This window comes from Zootoca vivipara, chromosome 5, assembly GCF_963506605.1.
Source record: "Zootoca vivipara chromosome 5, rZooViv1.1, whole genome shotgun sequence".
Classification (NCBI taxonomy): domain Eukaryota; kingdom Metazoa; phylum Chordata; class Lepidosauria; order Squamata; family Lacertidae; genus Zootoca; species Zootoca vivipara.
The window spans coordinates 97,318,917-97,338,646 of NC_083280.1; the positions used below are offsets into that span (position 1 = coordinate 97,318,917).

General features: G+C 44.3%; 1 protein-coding gene across 4 annotated transcripts in view; it reads left to right on the forward strand.

Moving 5' to 3' along the window:
* SHISAL1 (shisa like 1) overlaps window positions 1-19,730 on the forward strand; it is a 99,094-nt gene that overhangs the window by 49,127 nt on the left and 30,237 nt on the right. For all 4 annotated transcript variants that reach the window (XM_035137626.2, XM_035137630.2, XM_035137632.2 and 1 more), the window contains 2 exons: window positions 45-258; window positions 12,533-12,832. In XM_035137626.2, the coding sequence (XP_034993517.2) occupies window positions 45-258; window positions 12,533-12,832 (514 nt within the window). The remainder of the gene's footprint in view (window positions 1-44; window positions 259-12,532; window positions 12,833-19,730) is intronic.

The following is a 19,730-nucleotide window of genomic DNA, read 5'->3' on the forward strand; positions in this document are numbered from 1 at the left end:
TTTTGCAATTTGAGTTAGAAAGAAAATTGCTTTTTGCCTTACAGCTCTGTCCACACATTTTCGAGTCTGTGAGCCATACACAGACTACAAAGGCCGCTCCCATTTTGGATTCCACTGTCCACGTCTTTCTGACAATAAATCGTACATCTTTTGCTGTCACCATAACAACACCGTGTTTAAATACTGCTGTAATGAGACGGAGTTTCAGACTGTTATGCAGATGAACCTAACAGGGAATGCAGATGGATATATGCACAAGTAAGTAAATAAGCTTTCCCTCTCCCCCCAAATGTATCCTGGTGAAATTGTACTGCATCTACAGAAAACAGAAATGTGTTTCCATAACTTAAAAAGAAAGTTGGCAAAGATGAGAAGAACACTGGAGAGGGAAATGGCCTTTCTGCACAGCACAAATGTTTCGCAGGACTAGTTGTTATTTTAAATTTGTGCATGCTTTGCATATTAATTATTTGCAATCGCATGCACTTAAACAGCAAGGTGCATTTGATTGTGTGCCTGTGGAGTGTAATCTGCCCCCAGAATCCTTTTTTATATTTTAATCTTAACTCTGTGGCCTGTTTTATTGCCTCAATCCTATAACTCTCTTTATTTTTGAAAAAATGCCTTTCTAAGAATACTTTTTGAAGAAGTATCAAAATCAAAAGGAAATATTAGACAAATTTTGAAAGCAAGTTTGCATTTGAGCCAGAACTCCCCAGGACTTACTTAGCCCCACATCTTCTTTTTAGTGCCAAGGCCAAGATGAAGTAGTAATAGTGGCCTGGACTGGAAATCGCACTTTGCGTACGAGAGCTGGCTCCCTCTGTCTCCCCTCTCCTTCTCCAGCACAGCAATGATGAGGAGCTTGGAAGTGTCTGCTTCTATTTTTAACTAACCACAGATTGTCATTTCATCCAAACTGTTTTGCCCCCTCCCCTTTCTTCCTCTGGCACAGCTGCAAGAAAAAAAGATTGGGAGAATCCACTTCCATTTTCAACTTGGCTTCTTTGAACAAGCTATAGTTAAATTAAAGCATTTGTCCCAGTTCAGGCAAAATGATGATCTGTGTGGTTGGTTTAAAGTGGAAGTGAATGCTTTTGCTGGAGGGGGAAAAGGGAAAGAGGTGCCGAGACCAAAGTCTTGTTCACATAACACTAAACAGGGACTTCATGTTGTATTCAAACTTAGGTCCTGGTGCCACTGAGCATGTACAGATTGTTCTCCCCTTACCACTAAATAACTGGAAGTAGCCCAAATGCTCTCCATTTCACCTCACTTGAAAAGCAGGACCAGCATTAGAATTGGACCAGGAGCTGTCTGGCAAAACCAGTTGAAAAATCCTCTTAACTGGCAAGTGATAAGATGTCTGAAGGCTGTATGGATCAGCTGAAGGCTTCGATCTGCTTGACCTCTTGTGTTTGTGTGATCATGGTATTTCAAGTGCAGTGAGACACAAGGCTTACTTTGACGACAAGAGGTTCTCTGTTCAAATCCCAGAAAAGCATGTGTCACTGAAGGAAACATGGTGTGCCTTTAAAACGGAAAACGAGGCACAGCTCAGGTTTTCTTGGGTAACAAGACTGGGAAAGGCCGCTGCTACTCAGAGTTGTTGGTGTTGCCAGTGTTTTTTAGTCGAAAAAGAGGTGGGGGTTCTCACCATGAAGCTTTTGTTGAAAATCGCCCTTTCAGCCTCAGCTGCATCTCCAGTTTACAATACCAGCAGTGGGCTACACTACAGGGTTATATTTAAGCCATTAGGGTTGTCTTTAAGCCTGGGACCCACAGGTGGCGCTGTGGGTTAAACCACTGAGCCTAGGGCTTGCTGATCAGAAGGTCGGCGGTTCGAATCCCTGTGACGGGGTGAGCTCCCGTTGCTTGGTCCCAGCTCCTGCCAACCTAGCAGTTCGAAAGCATCTCAAAATGCAAGTAGATAAATAGGAACCGCTACAGCGGGAAGGTAAACGGCGTTTCCATGTGCTGCTCTGGTTTGCCAGAAGCAGCTTTGTCATGCTGGCCACATGACCTGGAAGCTATACGCCGGCTCCCTCGGCCAATAATGCGAGATGAGCGCGCAACCCCAGAATCGGTCACGACTGGACCTAATGGTCAGGGGTCCCTTTACCTTTACCTTTTATTTAGCTATTGCTCCCTAATTTGCAGCACAGGTGTGATAACTGTACTATGTATTGCATTAAGAAGACAATTTTTAATGCTTAGAAACTTGTTGCTTTTTTATTTATTAAAAAAATACATTTTACATGAATGTATTATTTCCGGGGAGGGGAGGTCAGTGTGTAGATACACTGTTTCCCACTTACAACTATGCTGAAATCCTGAATTCCTCTCTGTTGTTGTTTTCCTAATGGCAGCTGCCTCTTGGCTCCCCAGGAAACGGGGGTGGGAGGGGGGAATGGCATCAAAAGCCCCATCTCTAGATGATGATCACTCTGCTTTTAAAATATAATGTCTATGTCTATGTTGATGGGAACTTTCCTTGCCTGCCTGCCTGCCTGCCTGCCTGCCTAGAGAATTGCGACAGTCACCAAGGGTTTTGCTATGGGATGACTTTGCCCCTTTCCCTCCCCATTTTTTTAAACAAAACTTTGCTTACATGGGACTTGAGTGCACTGCAAAGGGCAGCGCTGGTGAGATCTCAGTCACTCCCATCTTAATTTGAGAGAGGGAAAGAGGGGACCCTTTGTTTAATGGTTGAGGTTACCTTTGGACAGGGAGCAGGGATCTAGATCCGGTGGCCTGGGTCACATCCTTGTCTACCCCACCCCCTAGATGCCAAATTTGACAGGTGGGAAAGGTGGCCCATCTGTCAATCACCTGACAACACAATGTTTCATGCATGCAGTTTGAAATCTAGCCCTGTTGACCAGCTTGTTGGCTGTGCTTGCAGTCTTTACCTGCTCCACACCTGGAATCCATAGCTGCCAAGTACCCTGTTTTCCCTGGGAAACCCCCGTTTTTACTTACCTTTTCCCGGTGGCCCCCCGTTTCACTTCGTCTCCCGTTTTTCTCCGTTATTTTCTCCTGCCGGCGGCCATTTTTTCTTATTTGCCCTTCCATGTGCACAAAAAAATGGCCGCTGCCGGCTTCAAAAGTCGCATCTACGCATGACCGGAAGTGCGTAGACGCGACTTCCGGTGTCGGCGGCGGCCATTTTTGGTGCCCATAGATGGGCGTGGCGACACCGGAAGTTGCGCCGACGCACTTCCGGTCATGCGTAGAAGCTACTTTTGAAGCCGGCGGCGGCCATTTTTTGTGCCCATAGAAGGGCAAAGCGACACCGGAAGTTACGTTGATGCAACTTCCGGTGTCACACGGCTGCTGGTCCCGGATTCTGCAGTCCGAGACTTGGAAGGTAAGCTGGAATCACATAGGACATCAGGTGTGGGGAAGGTGGGTGTGGCTTGGCCATAATTAAGTCCACAGGCCAGAGATTCCCTAAATCTTCTAGTATGTAGGATGTACTTTGCAGTACAAAAAAAAAATCTTTATGGCGCCAATGTGCACAAGTTTCCCTTGGCAGAACAATGGATGTGGGATGGCTTCTCTGGAACGTCTTGTTCTTTAAGCATTCAACCTCTGTCTTGTTGTGACCGAGAGAATGTGAAGTGCAGAAGCAGAGGTAGCCAACATGTCGTTCAAAACATCTAGACTAGAGGGAGCCAACTCCCATAATCATGGGCAAATGGGAGCTGGAGCCCACAACATCCAGCCCAGAATAAGTAAGGAGGTAGTATAAGAATACTTGGCTAGTTTAGATGTATTCAAGTCTCCAGGGCCAGATGAACTACATCCAAGAGTATTAAAAGAACTGGCAGAGGTGATTTCAGAACCACTGGCAGTAATATTTGAGAATTCCTGGAGAACAGGCGAAGTCCCAGCAGACTGGAGGAGGGCAAATGTTGTCCTTATTTTCAGAAAGGGGGAAAGAGAGGACCCAAACAATTACCGCCCAGTCAGCCTGACATCAATACCAGGAAAGATTCTAGAGCAGATCATTAAGCAAACGGTCTGTGAGCACCTGGAAAGGAACACTGTGATCACTAAAAGTCAGCATGGGTTTCTGAAAAATAAGTCATGTCAGACTGTATTCTGCTCTGGTCAGACCTCACCTGGGGTACTGTGTCCAGTTCTGGGCGCCACAGTTCAAGAATGATACTGACAAGCTGGAACATGTCCAGAAGAGGGCATCCAAAATGGTCAAAGGCCTGGAAACAATGCCTTATAAAGAAATCGGCTTAGGAAGCTGGGTATGTTTAGCCTGGAGAAGAGAAGGTTAAGGGGTGATATAATAGCCATGTTCAAATATATAAAAGGATGTCATGTAGAAGAGGGTGAAAGGTTGTTTTCTGCTGCTCCAGAGAAGCGGACACGGAGCAATGGATTCAAGCTACAAGAAAGAAGATTCCACCTAAACATTAGGAAGATCTTCCTGCCAGTAAGAGCTATTCGGCAGTGGAATTTGCTGCCAAGGAGTGTGGTGGAGTCTCCTTCTTTGGAGGTCTTTAAGTGGAGGCTTGACGGCCATCTGTCAGGAATGCTTTGATGGTGTTTCCTGCTTGGCAGGGGGTTGGACTGGATGGCCCTTGTGGTCTTTTCCAACTCTATGATTCTATGATCTGTAGGGCATCGCATAGGACAGGCATCCCCAAACTGCGGCCCTCCAGATGTTTTGGCCTACAACTCCCATGATCCCTAGCTAACAGGACCAGTGGTCAGGGAAGATGGGAATTGTAATCCAAAACATCTGGAGGGCCGAAGTTTGGGGATGCCTGGCATAGGATGTCTTTGTGTATTGTATATGCTAGGGCTGAGCTGAAATGAGGCTGTGTGTGTGTTAATTTTTACATTGCATATTTGCATATTTTTGTTAGAAAGTACTTTTATGCAGAGGGAGGGCAGGGACAATTTGGTTTCAAGGTATTGTCTTGTGGCTAACTCTGATTGGCTGCATGCTGCCATGACATCATCCAACTGGCTTCATGACTCCTCATTGTTTGGATCACACAGTCAGTGGACCCATCTTTTAATTCATTTTTTAAATGCACCAAATCTGCAAGGGGGGGGGATAGGAAAGCAGGAGCAAAATGCTGTGAAAATGCAAAGTTTTTGGAGAGAGTTTCGAAGAACATTTTATCAGCTGCACAAAAAAGTTTTGGCTCTGCAAAGGCTGCTGTGTCTTAATCCAATAATACATTCCAACTTCTTTTTAATTATTGCAGACATGATGTGCATTATCACTGCTAGCTTAATTAACTTCATCCTAAACTGAACTGAAGGAAGAGGTCCCTTTGCTGTTAGATCAAACTGTCTGTGCTTCATTAAGCATAATTTATACCTCAGGTGTCCCAGCTAAACATCCACAATAATTGCTATGCCCTAGGCAACTAGGCTTGTCCTTCTCGCCATGCAAGAGGAGAAGGGTTTAAAGCAGGCAGTGTAGCTAGTGGTAATTTTAGACCCTGGACTTAACAGTCTTGGAGAGGCTTTGGGTGGGAAGATCCCATTTCTATCTTCCACTGTCATTCCATGCGCTGCAACTGCTTCAACATCCCTGATAGGTTAGAGCTAAGAACAAAGAGCTAAGAACCCAGGTGGCGCTGTGGTTAAACCACTGAGCCTAGGGCTTGCTGATCAGAAGGTCGGCGGTTCGAATCCCTGGGACGGGGTGAGCTCCCGTTGCTCGGTCCCAGCTCCTGCCAACCTAGCAGTTCGAAAGCACATCAAAATGCAAGTAGATAAATAGGAACCACTATAGCGGGAAGGTAAACGGCATTTCCATGTGCTGCTCTAGTTCACCAGAAGCGGCTTTGTCATGCTGGCCACATGGCCTGGAAGCTGTATGCCGGCTCCCTCGGCCAATAACAAGAGATGAGTGCTGCAACCCCAGAGTTGTTCACGACTGGACCCAATGGTCAGGGGTCCCTTGACCTTTACCTTTAACATCATTACTGCAATGTAGGGGTCCCTTTACCTTTAAGAACAAATAAAAAACAGTTTCCCAACCTTGGTTTGTTTTGTTTTTTAAGGAACACTTGCTCTGAGAACATGCAGATTTAAGAACTTACTTAAATCATAGCACCATCCTGACTACAGGAATAAAACAAGTTTTCTTCTGCTGGCCCGCTGCTAAAGATATTTCTTCGGGAATAAACACCATTTTATTGTAGGAAAGGTTAAGGAAATGATGATATCGCCTGCATTGCTGGAAACACTGCTGGAAAAAGAAGGGAGACATGTGACTCTTAACCTCATGGCTGTGGATTCGAGCCCCATGTGGGGCAAAATATTCCTGAATTGCAGGGGGTTGGACTAGATGACCCTCATAGTTCCTTCCAACTCTGCAATTCTATGATTCTATTAGTGGCACTTTCCAGAGAAGGCTTAATTAAGACACACTTCAGTGCCATATACCCAAAAAGGATTTATTTTAGTGTGTGAATGGATAAGCATTTATTTCCACTGGAGGAACCAAGACTGCGTTTCTGAGTGAGTTGCTGTTCTGAGTTTGCCTCCTGAGTAGAAAGCAGCCAGCCGAAGTAAATTGTGCTGGCAACATGGAGAAATTAACTACTAGTATAAAGTCTCCTGCCATTTAATGGGTGCTGCAGCGCCTCCCTATCACAGAGCTATAGACACAAATGCTTAATTCTCTTTTAAGTGTGGCTTAAAAGCATTTTAATTTTGACATGGTCACACCCTGGTGGTTTGGTCCCATGAATCTAACCAGAGAAGTTATTTCAGGTGAATTCCCTTAGCTAATTTGCAACATCATGGCTGACATCCTGCTTTGATTGTATCGCATTAGATCTTTCCTACCTTTTAAACAGAAGAAGAAGCCTTTCCCTAGTTCATAAGTTTCATGCGGTGATAAATTCATTTACATGCACATTTTTAGAATCTAATGTGAGTAGTGACCATCAAAGCACCTTAGCAGCAAATTGAATTCATTCCACTTTCTGCCTTTTTTAAACATTTTATTTTGCTTTAAAGTTCTTTTATGAATTAAGGCTATAAAACTTTGATGAATTATTCATCTGACTCCCTTGCGAGCTTTGCACTTTGGCATATTGTGACTTTTTCTCTCTCGTTCAGCTGTGTGCATTTAAAATATTACGCTGCCTGAGCCCTGTTTCATGCCCTCATTGGAAACAAGACATCATTTTTTATTTTTCTTGTTTTAATAAACACCATTTTCAGTATTTCTAGGACTGAGATGTACCCCTATACATGGTGTATAAATGAATTTGCAACAGCACTGAGAGGGAGTATATTCCCCTATCCATGCATTTTGTGATTACATTTTGTGTAGCAGTTTAGGCAGAGGTTAGGTCCCTTCACAGCCACTGGGAACTTGATGGTCAAGGATTGGAAGCCTTTTTATTGCAGTCAGAAATTGGTGGGAGCTATCAAAGATGATCACCTTGCTACAAAGGTCTGTATAGTTAAAGCTATGGTTTTCCCAGTAGTGATGTATGGAAGTGAGAGCTGGACCATAAAGAAGGCTGATCGCCGAAGAATTGATGTTTTTGAATTATGGTGCTGGAGGAGACTCTTGAGAGTCCCATGGACTGCAAGAAGATCAAACCTATCCATTCTGAAGGAAATCAGCCCTGAGTGCTCCCTGGAAGGACAGATTGTGAAGCTGAGGCTCCAATACTTTGGCCACCTCATGAGAAGAGAAGACTCCCTGGAAAAGACCCTGATGTTGGGAAAGATTGAGGGCACAAGGAGAAGGGGGCGACAGAGGACGAGATGGTTGGACAGTGTTCTCGAAGCTACGAACATGAGTTTGACCAAACTGCAGGAGGCAGTGGAAGATAGGAGTGCCTGGCGTGCTATGGTCCATGGGGTCACGAAGAGTCGGACACAACTAAACGACTAAACAACAACAACACTCAAAGATGAGTGGCTCTGGCCCAGTAAGTCCACAGAGACCCATTTCCTAACTCACCAAACCCCTTTTCACCCTGGGCAGCCTTTCCAGGAAAGGAGAGCGCACACCACTTCAGAGCCCCAGTGCTCAGAAGAATTTCATTTTAGAGCTGTGATAGTACAATAAAGTGGTATCTGTTGATCACTCCATTACTTGACCTGCCAGATCATACTAAAAGACAGAGCTTAATGGAATAAGGAACAAGTATATCCACTTTGCCTTAGGATTTAAACAAAACCCTTTTTGCGGTGGGGGGGGGGTCATGATTATTTCTGGCTTTTCATTTTTAACTTGTTGGAAGCAGATGTTATTTTAAAGGAACAGATGGAGCTCTCACATATGGTCAATTTATTAAGCTGCCATTTTAAAGCACTATTCATTTTTCACTAAATGATTTTTAATGAACAAAAATGAGTGCCTTAAAAACTATGTGTATGGGTAAACAGATGATGATGATCTAAAGAGGCACTAATATTTGTGCCATTGAATTCTTGTTGGGCTGTCAAGTGCCATGACTTTTAGCAAGGTAAGGAAGAAATAAAAACCTCTTGTTTGAGGGGGTCCTGCCTGTCCTTCTTCCTGAACACTTGGGATCCACATTGGTCCACTGTGTAGAAGTTTCGTGAGTGGCTTGCCCTTGATAGCACTCTGTCTTTTCATTTTTTTTCTGAGTAGCAATGGTTCATGAATCCAAAAAAGAGTGATTTCATCAGCATCGCTATCAGTTCAGTCATTTTTCTTCCATCACTAATAGCTTTTTCTTAATTTCTTTTACCTCCCCCCCCCATCCGCCAACCAAAGGAAGTTGTTTGACACAATCAAATCACCCATTCTCCCTCTCCCTCCGGAATTTTTTTTGAGGGGAAATCAGAAGTCTTTCTGATGGCTGTGATCCAGCACTGTTTTACATGTTGCACTACTGACAAACTGAACATGGTCTCTGCTCTGCGAGAGACTGAACAGGAGCGCTCTTCAGATTGTGGAACTGCAGTGAGAAAGAGGTGCCGGTGCCAGGAGTGTAGAATGGTGTTTGGGAATTATACATTGGATGGTTCAAGACAACACCCACCCTAAATTAAGAAGGGGGCATGGCTCCTTCTCTCAGATGGTTAATAGAGCTCAGTTGGGGTTGGGGGCTGAATCCAGGGGCTGTTTCTGCCTCTTGTGCAGTATTGAAGATCTAGAACACTGCAGGGCACTGCCTGCACTTCTCTCCATTGTATGGGAATTTGCTCTTTTTAGCAGTGTAAGCATGTAACTGTTAATGTAAGCTGCATTCTTTGGGGGTTTGCATTTAGCACAGTGTCTGTGAACTACTGGCCTAACTATTTTAGAGGGGCAGCTGTGTTTGTGTCATAATAATCCCACCAGATATGTTTGCTTCACCCCCCCCCTTTTCCCCCTTTTTTCTCGTTCAAAATTTTATAATTTATAGCCAACTTATTCTATGACTGGGACCCAGGTGGCGCTGTGGGTTAAACCACTGAGCCTAGGGCTTGCTGATCAGAAGGTCGGCAGTTCGAATCCCTGTGACGGGGTGAGCTTCCGTTGCTTGGTCCCTGCTCCTGCCAACCTAGCAGTTCGAAAGCACGTCAAAATGCAAGTAGATAAATAGGAACCGCTACAGCGGGAAGGTAAACGGCATTTCCGTGTGCTGCTCTGGCTTTCCAGAAGCGGCTTAGTCATGCTGGCCACATGACCTGGAAGCTATACGCCGGCTCCCTCAGCCAATAATGCGACATAAGCGCGCAACCCCAGAGTCGGTCACGGCTGGACCTAATGGTCAGGGGGCCCCTTTACCCTTTTATTCTATGGCTGACAAATCACATATTCCAATATTCACTAAATTTACAGTTTATATCATCATCCACTAAAATAGTAGCTTTAATGTAATGCGGCGCAAATATAAAATACAGTGCTGGAAACCTGTATCATATACTTAGAGGTTCCATGGTGCAAATTAGTTGGTTATGACAGCAGTGAAAAAGCCTTAAATAGTTCTAATTAATATTCTGTTTTCATGTGCTTAATAAGAATGAACCATAAATTTCCAGGTTGTTCATTTCTTTGACTACTGTACCATCAGTTTTGTCATGGTGCCAAAAAACCCAAATTTGATTAAACCATACTTATTCTGTTGGACTTACAGAAGCATACCATTTAGGTTCTATCAATATTTTGGTAGCAGTTAACAAAACTCCAACTAAATTTGGATATTTTGGTTTCACATCTTCTTTAAGATATGAACTAGAGTTCATTTGAATGTAGTATCCAATTATTTCTTGTATATGTGCAATAACTATTGAAAACCTCATAATCTTTTCACACCTCCACCAAAACATAATTTGTGACTTTCTCCCCACATTTTCAGCATGTTCCATTAACATCTGGATGTATCTTTGCTGAATGTTGTGGGACTTGATACCAGCTATGTGACATCTTATGGAAGTTTTCTATTACAAGAAGTGATAAAGTTACCATGGTGATAGATATTTATTTCCACAGCTCATCTAAGACATTCCCCCCCCCAATCTTTGTCTTAACCTCTTCCTTGTTCTAATCCAGCTAAGTATTCCTCCAGCAGGCAGCTTAAAATGTAGCCTTATCAGCTAGTAAGGGTCCTTTCAAGTTGCACCCAGGCAAGGACAAAAGATAGTCAAAACGACACCGGGTTGAGTTTCAGAGAAAGAGCTTTAATCTCTATATAGAGAGACTCCTGGTGACCCATGTTTCACGACAGGAGTAAAGCAACACAAATTGCAAAGCTTTTTATACCCTTCTTTTGGGCTCTTTCCCCATCCTCTGTAAGAGTGCGTACGCAAGGGGGTCACGCATGCAAGGGGGTGTGCACATCTTCCTGTGTCCAGTTGTTCTCATAAACACACATTATGCCATGTGCGTAAACACATGCTGACTAATGCTGCCCCGGTGCCTGCCTCAAGGAGCCTTGGCTTATCTTGCCTGTTCTGCGCATCAGACTGCGCGTCAGACAAAGCCAGCCATCATCCAGCCTTCAGCTGGGCATCCTGTTCCTTTTTGCTTTGCCCTTTGACACACTTTGGTGCAGAGACACAGAGGCACTGGAAAGCATTCTAAACAAGACATCCCAGGGCTACAGCCATACAGTCAGAATTCATACAGTGCAAGCAATGCAAACACTATAGGATCCGATTTAGCAAATCACTCCTCCACAAAAATGCTGTAATGCTCATGTCCCACAGCAGCGCCCAGAGCATTAACTGGTACTTCTGTCTCCTGACTCATCGGATGTGAAGCTGGACACATGCCCTGCTTAACCATCAGTTTATGGCCCAACAGACCCTGGGTGTTTCTCCAATTCCTTTCTCTTTTCTATATAATTGAAGAGTTGACTTTTACAAGCAAATATCAGCAGAAATGTATTCTTTGCAGTGTAAAGCATGTATAATAAACCACTTTGGGCTAAAACCTACTTTATGTTGACATGGCTTCATTCTGTTCTGAAACAGGGCCAGTGCTATGCAGCTTGCTAGGTAAGAATTTAACCATTGTATTTGAAAGAGGTGGAATCATTTAAAGGTCTGGTTAAAATTTGTTCAAATAGGTTTTTCTTGTCTTTTAATTTTCCTACTTACTGGGGTAATAAAATTTACATATAAAATGCTTTCCTCTCCCTGTCATTTAATTCCAATGGTAATTTGTGGCACCCAAATGTAATTTGTGTGACATCCTGAACAGCAAAGGATCTTGGGCAGCATAGAAATGAACCAGGCTGGGAGCAGAATGGCATAATGCAACGAGTTCGATGGAGGTATTAACCAAAGCAGAACTATGGAATAAAAATACTTACTTTCCAGGAAAGTATACTGGCTCCAGCCCCCACCAGACACACAACACACTTCATATCCTTCATATCCTTTTCATTAACACCCACTGAAGGACGCTTTCAACATTGTGTTTTGGAAGCTATCCTTAAGTTAGTGCTTATGGAGGCTTCTGCAAGCTGAAAGCAAGACGAAAAAGAGTAATTCAGTGCTATCTGTGTTATTCTTAGAACTGAACCACACAATCAGCAGAATCATGGGTTGCCGTTCTTACAGAACTGAGCAGTTGCATGCTTGAATGTCTCAAAAATAATAAAAACAACCAAAACAAAAACAAAAAACCAGTGCAAATTAGGTGTCAAGGAAAAGGTTTTCCCTGCCATGCTTGTTTTCTGTAGTCTTCAATGAAAAATTGCTGTTTTTAAGTGGAGGGCAGCATTTCATCTCACAACTCCCCAACCTGCAGACTGAAGTTGGTTACAGCCCAGCAAAAACCTGTTGAGCTTATAATTTGGCTTTTAGAAGCAGCCATGTGTTGGAGTGATTTTGAGCCATGATCTGGTACTTGGACTATGTAAAGAAAATAGGTAGCACTGTATGAACATTGAGAGTCCCCTTGTAAGCAGCTTTGAGCTTTGTAAAGGGAGAGAGAGGTAAAAAAAATCTACATTCTGGCAGACAGAAAATACTTGTATGCATTTTAAAATATTAAGTGGCTGACTGGAGCGGTAAATAGTCATGGCTCGTTATTAACTTTTGCTTTGTCTCTTTTTTGCAGTAATTACAGTGCTTTGTTAGGCGTCTGGATCTATGGGTTTTTTGTGGTGGTTTTGCTGGTACTGGACCTTTTGTACTACTCCTCGATGAACTACGATATTTGCAAACTGTACCTGGCAAGATGGGGAATCCAGGGGAAATGGATGAAACCGGAAGCAAGCCGGTGGATTAAACCTGCTCAGGACCCAAGACAAGTACAGGCTCAGACTCAGCCTACGCCTCAAACCTTGCAGGCAGTACATGCATTAAGAGCAGAAGCTTTAAATCCGCCACTGATGTCTTTTCCGAGTTCAACTGCCTGGTAAGTTTTTAAGGCCATGGTGCCTATTGTTTTTTACCCCCTTTTTGCACTGTAATGTTTTCAGTTGGCAGCTATCCAGGAAAGTGTATCATTCATGACAATGAGAGCAGGGCGATTTTGTTAATACTTTTGATGCCTGTACAGTATAGAGAATATAGGCCCGCCATCATCACCTGAACTAAGCCAGATCTGTGGATGCACCAGGAACAGGCAGTAGAGTCCTGGGATGGAGGTGACTACCATTTCAGATGAGAAATATTATTATTGAATGATTCCTCACTTCGATCACCCTGTGCTGGTTTGTGAGCTGTAAGTGTCCACACAAATACATGAAGAATCTGTAAAAACTGGAGGGCAAAGCCGGCACATAGCTCCCTATTCCATTCCACATTATCTGTTTGCTGTGGAAACAGCCACATGCAGTCATGGAATACCCATCATTTATTTATTTTTCATTATTTTCATACACATGGCAAGAGACTGAGTTCAAGCTTGCACCTCACCTTATGGGCCGTGGAGGTACCAGGTCTGTGACTTGAGCCATCCCATGGTGAAAGAACATGGAGGAACCTGGCTGGGTCATGTGAGACCCATTTTTTCTGTGAAACTTTGTGCATTTGGTCTGGGGTTCCCTCTTTTGCTGATTGTACCTGAATTAGCTAATAGAAGTGGTTTTTGTAGTGAGTAGCAAGGAAGAACCAGCCTTTGTATATTTGCAGTTGCTAAACCCTGTATTTCTACTTTGTGAGTACAGTCATACCTCTTGTTACGAATGCTGCGGGTTGCGTACGACACGGGATACGTATGTGCCAAACCCGGAGGTACCGGAACAGGTTACTTCCGGGTTCGGCAGTTCGCGCATGCACAGACGCGATAAATGATGTTATGCGCATGCACCGAATCGCCGGATCATGCCGCACACATTGCAGATGCGGCGCTTCATGTTGTGTATGGGGCTCCGAAACGGATCCCGTACGCAACATGAGGTACCACTGTAGAGATTTCTAGCTTCAAAAGTACATCATAGTCATACAAGTTGAAATGTGATGTTCCACACTAGAGAGAGGCCATGGGTCGTTCCTATAAAGGGGGTCTGGTTAAATTTGTGACTTCCCCAATTAAAGGGTTTATGTTTGCACTGTTTTAATGAGAAGTGCATGAGCGAGAGCTCCTAAATACCATAGCTGCCAAGTACCCCGTTTTCCCCGGGAAACCCCCGTTTTTACTTACCTTTTCCCAGTGGTCCCCCGTATCACTTCGTCTCCCGTTTTTCTCCGTTATTTTCTCCTGCTGGCGGCCATTTTTTTCTTTCCGATTTGGCCACCGCCGGCTTCAAAAGTTGCATCTACACATGTCTGGAAGTGCATAGAAGCGACTTCCGGTGTCGGCGGGAGCCATTTTTGGTGCCCATAGATGGGCAGAGCGACACCGGAAGTTGCGTCGACGCACTTCCTGACATGCGTACAAGTGACTTTCAAAGCCAGCGGCAGCCATTTTTGGTGCCCATAGAAGGGCAAAGCGACACCGGAAGTTACGTCGACGCAACTTCCAGTGTCACACGGTTAAGAAATACACCAGCCCATCACAATATGTAATATTTTAAGTGGCCTTGTAGTTTTCAAGTGTGAGGATTGTAATCATATGAGGCACTGCTTTCCAGTATGGCTATGCAGAAATCTGCTTTCAGACTTTTTCTTTTCTGTTTCCCCACCTCCACCATCTTGTAATGAAGACAACCCATTCTACCACAGTTTGGGAGAGTTCTCATTCCTTGCCAGCTAATGAGCCTAAGTTCATTATTCCTCATCCTAAAAGGGACCCCTGACCATTAGGTCCAGTTGTGACTGACTCTGGGGTTGCGGCGCTCATCTCACGTTATTGGCCGAGGGAGCCAGCGTACAGCTTCCAGCTCATGTGGCCAGCATGACAAAGCCGCTTCTGGCGAAACCAGAGCAGCACACAGAAATGCCGTTTACCTTCCCACTATAGCGGTACCTATTTATCTACTTGCACTTTGAGGTGCTTTCAAACTGCTAGGTTGGCAGGAGCTGGGACCGAACAATGGGAGCTCACGCCGTTGCGGGGATTTGAACCGCCGACCTTCTGATCGGCAAGCCCTAGGCCAGGCATCCCCAAACTGCGGCCCTCCAGATGTTTTGGCCTACAACTACCATGATTCCTAGCCAACAGGACCCAGTGGTCGGGGAAGATGGGAATTGTAGTCCAAAACATCTGGAGGGCCGAAGTTTGGGGATGCCTGCCCTAGGCTCTGTGGTTTAAGCCACAGCGCCACCCGCGTCCCTCATCCTACTCATTATCGAAGTGGAGAGGGGAACTTGCAAAGTTTGTTCTCTGCAGAAATTAGACAAGGGAGTAAGGGGACCCCTAGTGGTGAAGTGTAACTCACTTTCTCTCTCCCCCCCCCCCATTTCTTTACATACAGTTTTCTGCTTTCTCCTGCAAACTGCAGCGTGACAACAATTATTCTAATAAAAAGATACTATAGGGTATAAGTTTCAGGGTACAAGGGCATTGCTCCCAGTGTGAAAGCTGTGTATTTGGTATGGATAGGTATGCCTAACACGCAGCAACCCTTGGTTATATATGCTGCATGTGTGAATAATTCTTCCTGACATATTGTTATTGGAGGGAGCCTGCTCCAAGCGCAGGCTGCATAGACAAAGTTTCAGTTGGATTTATTAGTGGCTTCAGTCTTCAGTCACCCATGAGATATGCTGAAATGAGCCATTTGATATCAGAAGTATTCTCCAGAGTTTGAACTTGGAGCACAAGGAAAGAATTCACAGGAAATGGTGGCGTGGAAGATGCTTATTCTGTGCAGCCTTTGCATGGACTATGGAGGGAAATGCCAGGCTCCTGGAGAAGGAGGCGCAAGAGAATAATGAAAGACAGAGAAAGAGGGAGCTTTTTCCAATATTTATCCAAAATAAAAATGGGAAACCTGTACATGAAGCTTACAGTAAGGGAGCGGATACTTGATAGTGTAGCTGGGAATCCTCGGGGAGTAGAGCGTGGGAATCTTAATATCTGGCTCGTGGCTTTGAGCCCCATGATAGGCAAAAGATTCCTGCATTGCAGAGGGTTGGACTAGATGACACTTGCGGTCCCTTCCAACTCTACAATTTTGTGATTCTATGATTTACCACAGAAATAATGAAGAGCCTAAGGGCTTATTGACCACAATACACTGGTTCTGATGGACACATAACATTAAACCATGATTTGCGTAAACCTTAATTAATAAACCACAGTTTAGTGTTACATATGAACCCATCCTAGTACTGCAACTATGGTTTATTAAGTATAGTTTGTTGGGGGAAAACAAGCCATGGTGTGTTGTTGGTTTACTGACCTTGACAATGGTTGAATCTTGTTACATGTGAATCCAGACAGTCCTTAACTATGGTTTAAGTGTAGTTTGCTTTCTTTTCCTCATCAAAGTCACCTCAGACAATGCCAGACAAATGATGAGCTGTAACCAGCTTTGTTCCTCCTTTACTGCTTGTTGTTTGTTTGGGAGAGACAAACCACAGCACTAAACTATAACTAAACTACAAACCACAGCACTAATCTATGACAGCAGCATGGCCAGGTGCTGCAGCTGCAATCTTCACTCCAGGACATAGCTGCCAAGTCTCCCGTATTCCCCGGGAAACACCTGTTTTTCCAGCTGTTCCCAGCCAAAAAAACGGATTTTTTGTTTTTTCCTGGTTTATTCTGGCGCGACGGCCATTTTGGAACTGGGCGGAGCATGCTCAGAAGCGACTTTTGATGCTGCTTTGCCCAGTTCCAAAATGGCTGCAGCGCGACTTCTAGTGCGGCGGCCATTTTGGAACAGGGCAGAGCAGCATCAAAAGTCGCTTCTGAGCATGTTCTGCCCAGTTCCAAAATGGCGGCATCGCTACTTCCGGTCTGCTACTTCCGGTCCAGTCCCTTATTTCTCAGGCCGGAACTTGGCAGGTATGCTCCAGGAACCTGCCTGTTTGCTCCAAGCTGAATTCCCTGCTATCACTCCTGCTACACTGGCATGGCCCAGTAAGTTGAGTTTATAGGGAGAAGGGGATTAGATGGTTCTGGCCTGGGTAAGCGAAAGAGTGATGGGCGATGTTAGATGTTGGAACAGCTCATAAAATACATTGCATTATTTCTGGTTTGGGGGAGAGTAGCTTGGCATGTTTTCCAAGCTGTTGCAATGCATGCCTGGGGGAAACCACCCCTTTCTAATTTCATGCAATTTCAATAAGCTTATTTTCATTATCCTTTTGATTCGAGGAGAATCTAAATAGGACTCTTTGTTCTGAGATGCTCTAAACCAGAGCTAATCTGAAATAGATTGATAGCTCTTGTTCTTACAGTGGCCTAAATGGAAACTCCAGATCCAAATTGCCCTAACTTTGCAAACGTTCAGAATCTATATCTAGGGACATGTGAGTCTGGTCTGGGACCATAATAAATTCAATTTACTATATCTAGGGACTAGAGCTGCCTATTTAGAAAACAAAAAAGGAAATTGAATCTTGCAGTTGAACTGAAAAATGTTAGATTAATGAAGTGTGATCCAACCTGTGTAAGAACTTTTCAGTCCACAGATCTGAAATCTGCCTCTGTTTTCCTCATTATGTGTCATTACAGTTTCCACAAGATGAGGTTGTGTGCTTCACATGAAGTTCTGAAGTGTTGCACAATGTTTTTGTTGATGGTTTAATTGACTTCTCTTTCTGTTTGAGGACTGAGCTTCTCACAATAACTTCTGTAGAAAGCGGGGCATGTGCATATGGACACATGAAGCGGCTGAATACTGAGCCACGCCATTGGCTGTTCTAGTCCAGTACAGCCAGTTCTGACTGCCAATATCTCTCTGTGGCTTCAGGCAAAGTTCTTTCTAAGCTCTGCTTCTGGAAATCCCTTTAATGACAAAGTGTTGAGTCCATCATGTGCTCTGCCACTGAGTGTTGTTGTTGTTGTTTAGTCGTTTAGTCGTGTCCGACTCTTCGTGACCCCATGGACCATAGCACGCCAGGCACTCCTGTCTTCCACTGTCTCCCACAGTTTGGTTGAACTCATGTTCGTAGCTTCGAGAACACTGTCCAACCATCTCGTCCTCTGTCGTCCCCTTCTCCTTGTGCCCTCAATCTTTCCCAACATCAGGGTCTTTTCCAGGGAGTCTTCTCTTCTCATGAGGTGGCCAAAGTATTGGAGCCTCAGCTTCACGATCTGTCCTTCCAGTGAGCACTCAGGGCTGATTTCCTTAAGAATGGATAGGTTTGATCTTCTTGCAGTCCATGGGACTCTCAAAAGTCTCCTACAGCACCATAATTCGAAAGCATCAATTTTTCGGCGATCAGCCTTCTTTATGGTCCAGCTCTCACTTCCATACATCACTACTGGGAAAACCATAGCTTTAACTATACGGACCTTTGTCGGCAAGGTGATGTCTCTGCTTTTTAAGATGCTGTCTAGGTTTGTCATTGCTTTTCTCCCAAGAAGCAGGCGTCTTTTAATTTTGTTTATTGGTAATTCCCCCTTTATTTTCCCTTGTTGTTTAGTCGTTTAGTCGTGTCCGACTCTTCGTGACACTCCTGTCTTCCACTGCCTCCCACAGTTTGGTTAAACTCATGTTCGTAGCTTCGAGAACACTGTCCAACCATCTCGTCCTCTGTCGTCCCCTTCTCCTAGTGCCCTCAACCTTTCCCAACATCAGGGTCTTTTCCAGGGAGTCTTCTCTTCTCATGAGGTGGCCAAAGTATTGGAGCCTCAGCTTCAGGATCTGTCCTTCCAGTGAGCTTCCAGTGTCCTGCCACTGAGTAATGGGCCCTCAATCCTAGGAGCTGGGTCTTTGGGATATTTTGTTTGGTGAAATGGATGAGTTCCACTCCATCAGGCTACTTTTAAGAGTTCTCCCTCTCTGTAATGTGTGAATCAGCCAACAGTGTGTCATCAAGTCACCACATAGTGCCAAGAAACTTCAACTGGGGATGTGTAGTAAGAGACCAGCTTGGTTTTTTAATCATATAGGGTAAAATAAGTGGGATGCAACCTGGGATAGAGGTGAGGGGATACATGAATGTGGTCTTCAAATACCTGAAGAACTGTGACGCATAGGATGCAGCAAACTAGTTTCCTTTTGGTGACAGGACTATAACTTATGAGTGTCAGTTGTAAGGAAGCTGATTTTGCTCAATATATGAAGAAGCATTTCAACAATAAGAGCTATTAGGCATTGGTGCGGTCCGATTGAGAATGCAGTCTCCTTTGTTCTATCACTTTATGCTGTTTGTTGTTGTTTTAAATTGATTTTACAACACTTTTTGATGTCCTTGAAAGTCAAAACTGGCATATGAATTTTAAAGCAAATTCATTCATTCATAGGCAACATTTTGTTTTGTACTAGACCTAAACTTTGAGAACACAAAATGCATTGGCTTGCATTCATCCCAACTGAAATCAATGCGAGTTAATTAGACATAACTAACTCTTCACATCGATTTCACTAGGGCCTAAGTGTGACTAATAGTTGGATTCTTGGTGCCTGGAACCACCAGAGGCCAGCAGAGGGAATGTGATTTTCCTGAAAATTGGAAAAGCTGCCAGTCCGTCTTGGGGGCGGGAGCCCTGACTCTGCTCCCTCTAGCCCTCAATGGCTGCAATTCTTCAGGGAACTGCACAACAATGCTCAGGAGCCTTTGTGATGTACAAGGCCTCCCTACACTCACTCGCTTGTGATGGGGAAGAAACGCCTGCTGTCTTGATTTGAACTGGAGCAGACCGTAGTTTTAGTTTTCCGTTGCAACTTAGCTATTTTGTGCCAATGCTGGAAGGTTTAAAAATTAAGCATGTGTTCCGAATGTTGCAATCTGCCCACATCTTGAATACTGAA